Genomic DNA, 12,460 nt, shown 5'->3' with positions numbered 1-12,460 from the left:
ACATGGCTACTGGGATCTGAAATGTCGAGTTTGGCGCGGATCATGAGTTACCTAACCTTTTGTTTAGCTAATAAAATTCTTGCAGTTGGGCCGACGAACCCCATAATCTCAGAATGTCCTTCCCTAAAAGAACATGAACCTAATCCCATAACCCTAGCGCCTGAGCAATGGCTATCCAGGTGAGCATTTTTACTTTACAATTTACTGCCGACTGAGAATAGTAGAGGTCAGATCCGACCATTGATGTTTCAGGCTGGTATAGCCTATTAATATCCGGCCCCTTTTGCTTTGCGTAATGGGATTGTCCTTTGACACCCATGGGCCATCTAGTCTCGGGGTTGCTATGTTCTTTTTTTTTTGAATATCAGTACAGACACAGCGCTCATATACACGCGCATACACTCATCCCTATGAACACACACACGCAGACCCTACGCCTATGAGCGCCTTCGAAAGACTGAGCCGGCATATCATTTTGAGATTTACGAAGTCACCGTAGGCGTCTCGTCGTCGACGGGAACGTCTGCTCCCACTGAATGCGCATCGCCGGAAATCCTGAAATAAATCCAGGAATAAATGCGAGCACCAGGATTTGAACCCTGGTGGGCTGGGGATACCACAGTCCCTCTAACCATCCAACCACAGGTTGGTTCGCGGGGTTGCTATGTTCTGGACATAGTGCCAGCGCACTCGTCCAAGTAGTGATGTTCCTTTCTTCTCATTTCATGTAACTACCCACGAGCTCAAGTACATGCATGCACACTAGATTCACCACACACATGACCAACTTTCTAACAGGAGTAAACCATTAGCCGGTTCATGTTTCATACATAAAGAGTACTTGTAGTAAACTAAAAGTTAGGCAGTGAAAGAAAAACTCGCAAGCTTCTTCCCAAATACTCATACTATATGTGTAGAGCTAACCTATAAGAAATTGCACCAACTAGCTAGCAATTAATCTAGAAAGTCTTCAAACTACAAGGCATCATGGAACATAGGCCCGATCTAGGAACTCCTTCAAAGGTTGTTCTAGCGCCTTCATCACGGCTTTCCACCCAGCATGTGTCGGATGCACCTCGTCCCAGTAGAAGAGCTGGTCTGGATTTTCGCATAATTCGTAGAGGGGCTCCCCCGTATCGTCCTGCTGTCCACAGAAGCCTGTATCATAGAAACCCTCGCAACATGGGGCCAGGTTGTTGTTGAACTTGTTGGACTGATCCGACCCTTCACCTGCATGCACATGAAAATTGTATGTATGTATAAATAGTCCCAACACGTGTTGAATCAAAGCTCTCATACACTAGAAACCAGATTTAGTTTACAACGTTCACGCATGGATATATGCCACTACTTACCTGGGGCATGATTGATGATGTCGGTGAAGGCGGTGTAGAGGTCCAGCATGTAGGCGTTATTCTTTTTGCCCATCAACTGCTTTAGATTTTTGTTATGCACGGACGCGGCGTAGTTGGCGAGAAGGTCACATGTGGTGTAGTTGTTTGTACTAGTCCTCATAGGCGTGCAACCAATGGGATGCATGTTGTTGACTAGCACCTTTTTCACACCAAGCTTTTGCAGCTGCACGACGTTCTTGACAATCTCTGCCGTCACGTTCCCAATGTAAGTGTCGATCTGCATGCATGCGAGAAAAGTTAAATTGGTAAGGTGGCGATCGATAATATTAATTGATGGGTGGTTTATTAGTGTTTATTTTGTACGTGTGATGAGTCTAGCTACTAGCTACTTACGTCGTCAAAGCTACTCAAGAAGGAGTTCTTGACGTCGGCGCCGCTCATGTAATCATTGCCAGAGATGGCGACAAGCGCGACGGAGTGGCGAAGCTGGTCTTTCGAGATGATTCCGCTGTTGATGAGCCTCGTGAAAGACTTAACCTGTGCGGCAAGAGTTGGCACCTTCTTCTGGAACACGCCGGCGCCACCGGAGGCGAAGGTCATGCCGGTTGGATCAACAGATTGATCTAGCGTGCGCATGTACGCCGGAGGGGCTGCATTGAGGCCCAAGATCCTTGCTGCAAGTTCCACGCGATAGATATGCTCTATTAGTTTTAGATTTAGACGTGCTTAGAAGTAGGATTATACATGTGATAATCTAAAACAAATTCTACCTAGCTTGCTAAGTACTTCCTCTGTAAAGAAATATAAGAGCATTTATTAGATCACTAATGCTAGAATAATAAATAAATTACCGATAAAGTCGGACTGAATCCGGTAGTTGGAGAAGCGGCCGGTTGGAACGGCGGCGGCGGAGCCACGAGAGTTGATATAAGAGCCGTAGGGGTAGCTCCACTGACGCGAGAGATCAGACTGGGGCTCACCACCCGGCAGCTTGGGGAGGTTGCCGTTGTCGGCAAAGTCGTCGCCGAAGACGAACATGCTGGTCCACTGCTGGTTCTTTGATGACTCCTTGGCCTTGACGGAGGGTGTGCCTCGACCCTCCACGCGAGCGACTGTCCATGTAGAGTAGATCGATCATGTGTGTCAGCAATTGCGTGCATGCATACAGTGATGCAGAAGATGAAGAAGGTTTCCCAAACGAATATGAAAAAGAAACAAGGAGGTACTAGTAGATAGTATACCATCGAAGAGAAGCACGACGAGGAGAAGGCACACAACGGCCGGACGAAGCTTCATGGTTGCGTTGCTACGCCCCGGCCGGCAGGCGGCGTAGGAGGCGAGTTGGCGTGCCCGTGCGTACGTGTGGAAGGAGCGATAGCTATGGGAGGCGGGTACTTCGATCCATGGGTGTGGCCGTGTATATATAAGTGGAGAGCCTATAGCTAGGTACGTAGTGCAACTCGTGTCCTACCCGACCACGTCCGTGTGTACTCCAGTATATAGGACGTACTAGAGTTAACCACGTTTCTGTGTAGTACTAGCAGTAGTAGTAGTGTAGTACACGCACCGATCCAACGAGAGTCAGTTTGGGTTTACGCGTAGTAGTACTCCGATCGATCCAACGCAGAGTCAGTTTGGCTTTACGTTTGTTGCCTGGAAAACACTTAATTTCAGTCGTCGTGCGCAGCGTTGCCAGATTTTTTTTTTTACCAGCCTTTTTACGTGTCTGGCCACCCTACTATCATTTTTCACTTCCACCACGTCACTTGATAGATGCTACTGAGTTGACGCTAAGCACCAGCTAACTATATACTAGTATTTCCCTCAAAAAAAAACTATATACTAGTACTAGCGAAACGGAACCCGCCGTACTACTACGGCGTAGCTACTAGCGAAACGGAACCCGCCAATCAACCTTTGGTTGAATGGCTAGAAGGACAGTGGTATTCCCAGCCCATCAGGGTTCAAGTCTTAGACTTGATATTGGTGTTCGTATTGTTCCTGAATTTATTTAGGGTTTCGACGATGTTCGCTCAGTGGAAGGAGATGTTCCCGTCGACAAAAGCGAAAAGCTGGTATTGCCAAAATAAATAAATAATTTGTTGACATGTGGTTGCAATCTGGAAGTCCCTACAAGGCTAAGGCGGCATTGTTGCAGACCCGGACACGATGCACCATGCTGCAAGGGCTAGTCATCGCTGTTGCAAGGCTCACTGTTGTTGCTTCAAGTTGGAACGGCATGACAAGCAACATGGGATGCGTGAAGCTGCAAGGGTCGGCCGCCATTGCAATGTGATATGTCATTGATGCAACACGGGATGCGTGGCGCGACAAGGGTCAACCGCCGTTGTTGCAAGTGGGATGCTAGATGTTGCAAGGGTCGACTGCCATTGCAATGTGATATGTTTTTTTTAATAGCAATGTGATATGTCATTGATACAACATGGGACACGTGGCACTATAAGGGTTAACCTCCATTGCAATGTGATATGTCATTGATGAACCATGAGAGGCGTGGCGCTACAAGGGTCAACCACATGCCATTGATGAACCACTATAAGGGTTAACCGCTGTTGCGATGCGGTATGTCATTGCTACAACAAGGCGCTGCAAGAGTTGACCACCATTGCAATGCAGTCTATTGTTGCTTCCACATGTGACACGTAACACTATAAGTGTCAACCGCCGTTGCAATGCGATATGTCATTGCTACAATACAGGACGCATGACGCTACAATGGTCAACCGCCGTTTGGTGCAAGCAGGATGCTAGATATTGGAAGGGTCAACCCTGTTGCAGCAGGCAAGAAGCACGATGCTGCAATGGCCAGCACCACTCCTGCAGAGGCAAGACGCGAGACACTACAAGGATTGACCGTTGTTGCTGCAAGCAGGATGCACGATGCTGCTGCAACAGTTTTGACCATCAAACATTTTCAGAATTTTGTAGAACCTTTATCATGGTTTTGAACGTTTTCTTTTTGCTGGAGCTTACTAGGAAGATACACACAAGAACATCCAGAAATATATTGTTCTCTTGTTTCACAGAATCCTGGTGCCGCCAGAGCAGCTACTATGGGACTTCAACCAGAGCCTGCTATTATTACAAAGTTCGACAGAAAGCTCCGGTGATTGCAAGCCAACAGCCATGCTACAGCACGTTACACCAGGGTGTACCCAGCAAACCACGTTTTGCTCAATCTTTACCTTCTTCTCCAGGACTGTCCACCTTGGCCACAGCAGATGCGTAGCTGACACTGCTGTCCCTCGTGCTCTTGCACTGGCTCGACTGCTCATAGCGAACAAACCCGACCTTAATCTTCGTCGAGCAGTGTTTCAACATCTAACACAATAGAATGTGCACAAAGTGGATTAAGTAAATCTTAAAAGGGAAGGATATATATTAGTTAGATCATCAATTAGTTGCGCACTTACATGAAGAAGGACGCTGATGGGATGGCGTCCACATATGGTGTTCTCGTACTCCTCGAGATACTGTTTGAACGCGTCGGGGTCACCAGTCTCTATGATCTCCATGCCCAAGCGGTCCAACGCCTCGATTGATTTGTGAATGGCACCATGCTTCTTGTCATAGTATGTATAACTAAACCTGTTGTGGCAATGAGACGAGATGGACACAATCATTTACATACCTGATGCCCAAGCGACAGCAGCAAACATAACTGAAAGAGTATAAAATTTAGTGAATGTGGGGTATATAATACCCTGGTGCACTAGGTGACATATCAAGTGCACTCACCCTTCAAATCATCATACACCTTTCGGCCTTTCCTAATCCAAGCTCTCGGAACATATTTCTATGCTCTAGAACGAGGTACATAATTTCTGTACAAAGTATGCAAAATCCACCATCATCTAAAGGTCCGAACAAATGGATTCTGTCTTCGCCTTCCTGCACCATCCAACCCATGTCAGCCTGCTCCATATGCAGGCGAGCCAGCCTTATAAGAATTTTCCGTGATGCCTAACTACTCAAGCCTTCTACTCCACTCAACCTTGGCAGATTAAGGCCATGTGATAATTGAGAAAGCAATGGAGATCGACATAGACAATGAAAGGAGGTCAATATTGTCGACAGCAGAAGTCAGGCAACACAAGCAGAAGGGAACGGTCGGCACGATCAGGCCACAGCAGACCCTAGAGAATTTATGCGGAGAAAGGGAGAAAATGAAGAGATAGAACAGGAGACTAACCAAAGCCTTTAGAACCTTCAATTTCAGTAAATGATGTGGCCATTTGGACAGAAGTGGCGTGCATAGCTATCCCCTGAAGATAGATCTACTATTTGGATTTTGGGACGTAGGGGCTTATCACAAGAGGAGATAGCAAGTGATAGTTATGTTTTCATAAAATGGTTTTGAATGGTGGGTGGATCAACCAGCCGGCCCTGAGATCTTCAAAGCTCATGATTGGTTCAATACATGACCATTTTACCATAACCAAAGCATGATTGGTCCTGGTACATTGCCAGAGCATTTATGTGAAACAAGAGAAAGTGATCGATAGACAAGATTATACACCTGTAAGCGCAACTGCGCAAGCATTGCAACAACATGAATACTAGTATACAATAAGATTTTACTCGGTCAGTGAGGGGCTTAAATGATAGGCCTGAATGTATGTGGATAATGTGACCAAATCCTTCACTATCAAGAAAATTCTGTCTCCTGACATGGATTCAAATTCATCTTGAACATACTCAATGTTGTATCTGAATTTGCACTTATAACATATAAATTGATCCCTCTCTAGACCATTTGCAGTTAAACTAAACATGATATGTTAAACAGTCAGGATGTCAGACACATGTTGAATCTAGTAAGAGTTGATATGCAGAACAGGGTTAATGGCTATTCTTGTATTAGGGCATCCTTTACTATGTAGAATAGTACCTTTCAGCAAATACATCAGATCAGAAGACTCAAATCATAAATTGTGGCACACTTGAGGCTGTGCAGTTTTTTCTCTCTCTGAAGAACTATTGAGTCGTCGACTTTGCGTTAAAATAAGTTCATTGTTCACGTGTCTTGACCTAGATTCAGTAACAAATTTCAAGCCAAACCTTCCACGCAAACTATTCTGCATTTCTATATGGGAAGAGCTTTTTGGTTCGCTAAATACGCCAAATACTATTTTTTAGTTACTTTTGCTGAAGAACATATGACCAAAGATCAATGGTGCTTTCCTCCAAAACTCTGGTAGATGAGACTGGGGGCAACTGGCCAGGACAGCAGTGGAGATCATGTATCTGCTACAGCTGGACCTATTGATCATGTCTCATACACCATACAGTTAGCTGGGCAGCAGGAAGTGGGGAGTGCAATATTTGCCACAGATTACCTAAACCAGAAGCAAGAGCTCAGGTCGCACAAATATGAACATTCCAAACTGGGAACACTCTGTTTCGACGGGCAAAGTTTCTATTATCTACTTCCTTTATTGAGTAATGTTTCATCCATGGGATTGTAATAAACCGGCCCATGCTTCAGCGACAACAGACAATTAATGTCGGAGCTATCCTGGATGACAATATCTTATGGGCAGAGGACTGTCGAATGATGTGCTCGTTTGGTAGCCGGCAATATAGCCGTGCTTTAAAGAAATACATGTGCTTCATTAAAAAAAGGTAACACGGGAAGGTTATGGAAATTTGCTTAAGCTGCAGATTATGTGGTTAGCATGTGCCTTGTATTAGGTTCACTTATTCTATACCGACGAGGTATGTACAGTAATGACACACTTGACATCTCGTTGCAAAATAAACAAAAATCACAATAATCAGACATTAAATCACTTACCGAGATCCCCAGTGGCAAAAGTCTGAGGAGACAGAAAAAAAGTTCTTTGGATCATCCACATATTTTGCGAGCAACTGCCCATACATGGCTTCATTTTGGGAGTTGACAGCACCAACAAGGATAGGTACAACTTTTACATTATGTCTGCCAGGTCATGAAAAAGAATTATGAGTGTAGGATCCATATTTTATTCAAAAAGAAATACAAGATGGATACAAGCTTTAACAACAAAGTAATTACCCCTGAAATACTTTAGAAAGGTAAGGCAAATGCATTTCCATGCTATGTTCAGCCTCATCGACATTAAGGTCCATAAATTCAAATTTTCCGGTAGCTTTGAGTTCCTCGATAACTGGAAAAACAGTAATGTAAGAATGTATGTCTAAAGTTCACAAAGAGCTAAGCAAGGCAGAATGATCTCATTGAAAAGGAGATCTCATAGTGTGTTATTAAGATCTACCAACAGGTAGAGATGTCAGATAGCTCATGGTCGACATGCAACTCTAGAGTCTAGACTGAGAATCCAAAGAGATAAAATTGAAAAATAGAAATAAAACAGATTTTGGGTGCATTCATGGAAAACAAGAAAATTATTTATGAGTACCCTCTAATTTCTTTGTTTTTCAGAATATTTATGATTTTTCTTTTTCGTAAATTCTTGACGTTTTTCCCATCCATAACATTCTCATTTTTCGTAACTTATTAATAATATTTTTCATGATTTATCATTTTTTCTGTTATTTTTCCTGATTTTTCTTTGCTTGTAATTTTTCTTTCAAAAAGGGACCAAAATTACCTTGTTTAAAAAGTTGAGGGATCGTGTAATCCTGTTGTCTAGTACTATTTAAGTCGAGGACTAAACTTGTTTTGGGGGATAGTGGATGGATAAAAAATGTACATCTCAGTAAAATAAATGAGATTGAACTTACAAACAGGTCACACAAGAAGCGAACCAGACTTCTTTCTTTTTGCGTGAAGAGATGTAGGCAAGATCCCTATTGCGTCATTATAATTTTTTAAATAGGATGGTATGTACAATGAAGGTGAACAGTGGAGGGAGCGGAAGGGGGATAAGATTGCAAAGTGTTCAGCCACTGCTGCATGCCTTCTTTCAAGGTAGGTTTAGCCGTATATAAAGTGTATGAAAAGTATTTTCTGAACATCCTCAAGCAATGAAATACAAACATTGTGTGACTATTAAGATAACAAATCTAACAAAAAGCAGGGAACAAGTGTATGGGGAGAGAGTTGATGGCCCAGATAAAACCAGTGAGAAGGGCAGGCAACAATTCAACCTGTCAGCTCTTCCCACTGATTTTACTAATGAGGTAGATTCAGGCTGGCATACACGTCGCGACACATCAGCTCGATACCACCCCTGATTGGATCGAGGTTGAAGTCTGGACGGTTACAACAAATTGAAGTTCAAATCCAGATTAGAAAGTGAGCTTTTGACCAAGTTTAGGGTTGAAAAGTGGACTTTTCCAGATTAGAAATTCACATGGAAAGGTTGATATGAATATTAAAGAAATAACTTAGGCATCTTAATTTTGCAAGCATGATACCTTCCAGGTCTACTGGTAAATCCCCAATCGGGGTGCTATAAACAGTAGCTCTTGACAGAGCACATTTTGGAGTATAGTAGTGATGAGATGGGCCGAGCAGAAACACCCGAGAACTGATTCACATGAAGAAAATTAGGAATTAGATACTGAACAGGATTAAGGAAAAAATGTGAGGAAAGAAGCCAGTTATAACAATGGAACTAGAAGATTGTCCTTTGTAGCATGTAGGGTGGGAATAACGAATATAAGGGTACACGTTTGGCAGAACAAAAGTAGCTTACCAATGATGTGGTTAGCATCAGTTTAGATTTATAGTTGGACCCATGCTTTTAAATTATGCACAATGTACACCGTAAAAATCTGATGAATTAATTAGTTCAACTTATTAGTTTGTGTTACTTTATCAGGTAAGGTATGATATCTTTTGTAAATATGTTATGTCGACTTACTTTTCTAGTGACCTTTTATAATTCTAAAGAGTTCATTATAATGTTTCTAGCTTAGAATTGTTAGAAAGCAAAAAAAAACACTTTTATGGATTTTTTTTAGTTTACTATTGAGAAGTATACTATGCATTATATTTGGTTATAATGGACAAAAGTGCATCATAGTATACAGTTTACATATAGTTCTTATGCCTGCATATAATGGTTCTTTCTACTACTTATCTAGCCATGTCAAACCAACAAACAAGCTAACAAGTAAATATCATACAGTAGTATATAGCAATATTAGTACTGTAAACATTCAGAGAGAAAAGTATTTGTTTGTTTTTAGCAAAGGAAACAACAGCCCGAAATTGCTTAACTCACATGTTAGTTGGATCAATGTTGCCAAAAGCATAAGCTGCACATCGCCCTGAGTACGAATAGCCAGCATGGCTGCAAGGAAAGTAAAGATTATTGGTATTACAGAACAGTCGTGAACAGAATTCCACCTCCATACCATAAACATCAACTTACGGTGCAATTACGGCCCTAACATCAGGTGACTTCGTGAGAGCAGCTGCCGAAAGCCAACCATCAAGTTCCTCTTCCAGCTTGCTGGCTAATTGTGAACATGGAGCAGTACATGATTTAGCCATTTAGGATATAACAACTAGAAAGAAGAGGAATTAATGGTCATATACATCTTGCCAAGAGTAGGTGCATATTACGGATATCTTGTTGAAAATGGTTGGAAGTAAATCTAAAGTTTGAAAGCTGATGATTCAACTCAAAACAAAGTAAACGTTTCTGAATTACCGGCAAAACGTCACGCCTTACTACAACAAAAAGCAAACTGTTCCAGCTGAATCAAATATGTCAAGTATGTCCACATTTGGACAGAATCAACATGACGAAGCCAGCGGTGTCCTAAAAGATGTCATGGCAGTACAGTTTGAATATGCAGCACACACAAAATTCACTCAGCAGATTGTTCTTCAGATCCAACCACCTACAGAGCACACTGCAGCTGGCTCCTATGTTTGCGGTTGGATTCTGCAAACTACACAGTCCACCTGAACCCCGTGAATCTGATCAGAAACAACTGCATTTACGGCAGAATCTGCCACTCTGCTGCGCCATCTTGGTACCAAGGATGGAGAAACCATGAACGCTACAGGTAATGAAGTCAACAGCGCACACTTTCCCCACCTTAACAGGGCGCACGGATCCAATCCAATCCATAAACGCTACTCTAGTATGAAATTCTGCCGACACCGATAAGCCCCACCAAACCCCCCCTAATCTGGCCGAGAAATCAGATCAAGCGCACAGAAAAGATTCCACCTTTCTCTCTCTCTCTCTCTCGTTCTCCCCCGGAAGAGAGGGGCGGGCGGAATCCAGCAGACTGAAAAAAGGGTAGGGGGATCAGGGTGGGAGCTGGAGGATGGAGGGGGTACCGTTGTTGGTGTACCAGGAGCCGGCATGCGAAGCCCTTCTCACGCGCTCCATCGTCGTGCGGGACGGAAGGAAGGAAGGGGATTCGATTGCGGTGGCTCTGCTCCTCGTCTGGGATGGTACTAGAGGAATTCCGGTACTAGACCTCTTTTTTTTTGAGCCAAATACTAGACCTCTTTCGTGTCCGGTGCAGGTATACCTGGCCAAACGAGCCGGGCCGGCCCGGCTCATCGTAATCGTGCCTGGCCTGGCACGGCCCGCCAGGGCACGATTACTATACGGGACATGCCGTGCCGGCCCGCATGCTGCGCCCTCAGGCCCAGGCACGGCCTAGTTAGTAAACGGGTCGGCATGTTGGCCCGTTTAGCATGGTGGGCTGCATATTTTCAGCCTATTATTTGATGCACTGAGCGTTTTTAGCCTATTTTTACATATTGGGCCATATATAGGTATATAAAAAATAAAAAAAACGTAATCGGGCCGTGTCGTGCCGGCCCGCGTGCCCAGCCTCCAGGCCCAGGCACGGCCCAGGGTGTGACGTGTGCTGGGCCCGGCCCGTTTAGCCCGTGTCGTGCTTGGCCCAAGGCGAACCGTGCCGGCGTGCTCACGGGCCGGCCCGAAAAAAACGGCTCATTTGGCCAGCTATAGGTGCAGGGGTTTGCTGTGCAAATTGGGCCCGTGTACTCCAATTTTTAGGTGAATTTGGGCTTTTTAGAGCATCTCTAGCGAACCCCGCATCCCACAGACCCGTAAAACACGTTTGTAGTTCGCGGAAAAAGGCTGTACGGGTCGGCACGGACTGCCACAAAGGCAGACCCCCAAACGGACCCGTATAAAAGGATATTCGCGGATCGGCTTTTTGCGGGATCTGTTTGGGCACCGCCGCATCAACCTGCAAAACGAAGACGCCCAATTCTTGAATTTGACATCGGTTCCGACAAATAAGTTCAAATTCAAATAACATAACACAGTTTACGCGCAAATAAAAGCTTCAGTTTAGTAGGACAAACGCAAAAGTGTTGGCCACGTCCGGCATCATCTTGGTCGATATTCACTCCGTGCCATCGAGTCCATCTTGAAGTTCATCGCCACCACCGAATCCACCTCCGGCGCTTGTTCCAACTCCTGCACCGAAATCATCGACATTGGCACCATATGGAGCAGAGAAAACATCTCCGACACTGACACTGTAACACGCACTAGCCTATGGAACTATTCTCCTCTTCAAGATTTCTCTCCTTGCCATATCATGCCATTCTTTGGTGAGGTCGTCCATGTCATTGTGGCTCATTGTCATGATCTTGTTCTCTTCGGCGAGCAACTTGGACATGGCTTTGTTTTCAGCGGCACGTGCTCTTCTCTCCTCAATGGCCGCTTTGCACAGCCCCTCTTTCTTGAGCAATTGCCACTTTTCTTGCTTCTCCCTTGTCTTCTTCTCGACCAACTCTTTCTTGATCTTCAACGACTTCAACAACATCAACTCATTTGATTGCATCATGGCATCAATCTTCTCCCTCAAACTCGATGCTTCGTGCTCTCTCTTCATCTTCTCCTTAGTCTTCTTGTCGCCATCGGGCTTGTTCAAATTTCTTGGGCCATCATCATCCTCTTCTTCATCCATGTTTGTAAGTGAACCTCTCTTCGGTGGGGATTCTTTTTCGATCAACTTCCACTTCTCGCACTCTTTGAGCAAGTCCCAACAATGCTCTAGTTTGAAGAATTTGCCTTCCGAAGCTTCCATTTCTTTGTATCTATGTTGGGCAATTCTGTCCTACATAATTTGAACAAAGTGAAATGATGCAATATGATGTGCACAACTTGAACAAAGGCAAAACAAAC

The 12,460-nt window shown here is 44.2% G+C and overlaps 2 protein-coding genes across 3 annotated transcripts; both read right to left on the bottom strand.

Annotated features, from left to right (window-relative positions):
• Positions 1–836: 836 nt before the first annotated feature.
• Positions 837–2,651, bottom strand: LOC125525862 (GDSL esterase/lipase At3g09930-like). Its single transcript, XM_048690867.1, has 5 exons — positions 2,597–2,651; positions 2,207–2,467; positions 1,749–2,029; positions 1,356–1,632; positions 837–1,230 (listed from the first exon to the last, which is right to left on the bottom strand). The coding sequence occupies exons 1-5, from the start codon at positions 2,649–2,651 to the stop codon at positions 986–988; spliced, it is 1,119 nt and encodes a 372-aa protein (XP_048546824.1). The 3' UTR covers positions 837–985.
• A 1,706-nt stretch (positions 2,652–4,357) lies between these two features.
• LOC125521688 (protein MEMO1) lies at positions 4,358–10,793 on the bottom strand. 2 transcript variants are annotated; one of them, XM_048686742.1, is made up of 8 exons: positions 10,624–10,793; positions 9,701–9,785; positions 9,551–9,619; positions 8,739–8,851; positions 7,414–7,525; positions 7,174–7,317; positions 4,790–4,964; positions 4,358–4,697 (listed from the first exon to the last, which is right to left on the bottom strand). In XM_048686742.1, exons 1-8 carry the CDS (start codon positions 10,673–10,675, stop codon positions 4,551–4,553), a joined length of 897 nt encoding a protein of 298 aa, XP_048542699.1. In that variant the 5' UTR covers positions 10,676–10,793; the 3' UTR covers positions 4,358–4,550. The 2 variants fall into 2 exon arrangements, with proteins under 2 accessions (XP_048542699.1, XP_048542700.1); XM_048686743.1 differs by having other exon boundaries at positions 9,701–9,836; positions 10,624–10,759.
• Positions 10,794–12,460: the final 1,667 nt, after the last annotated feature.

Source organism: Triticum urartu, chromosome 7 (assembly GCF_003073215.2).
Source record: "Triticum urartu cultivar G1812 chromosome 7, Tu2.1, whole genome shotgun sequence".
Classification (NCBI taxonomy): domain Eukaryota; kingdom Viridiplantae; phylum Streptophyta; class Magnoliopsida; order Poales; family Poaceae; genus Triticum; species Triticum urartu.
Note: the sequence above shows the minus strand (reverse complement) of the source record. Positions and strands in the feature narration are given on the sequence as shown.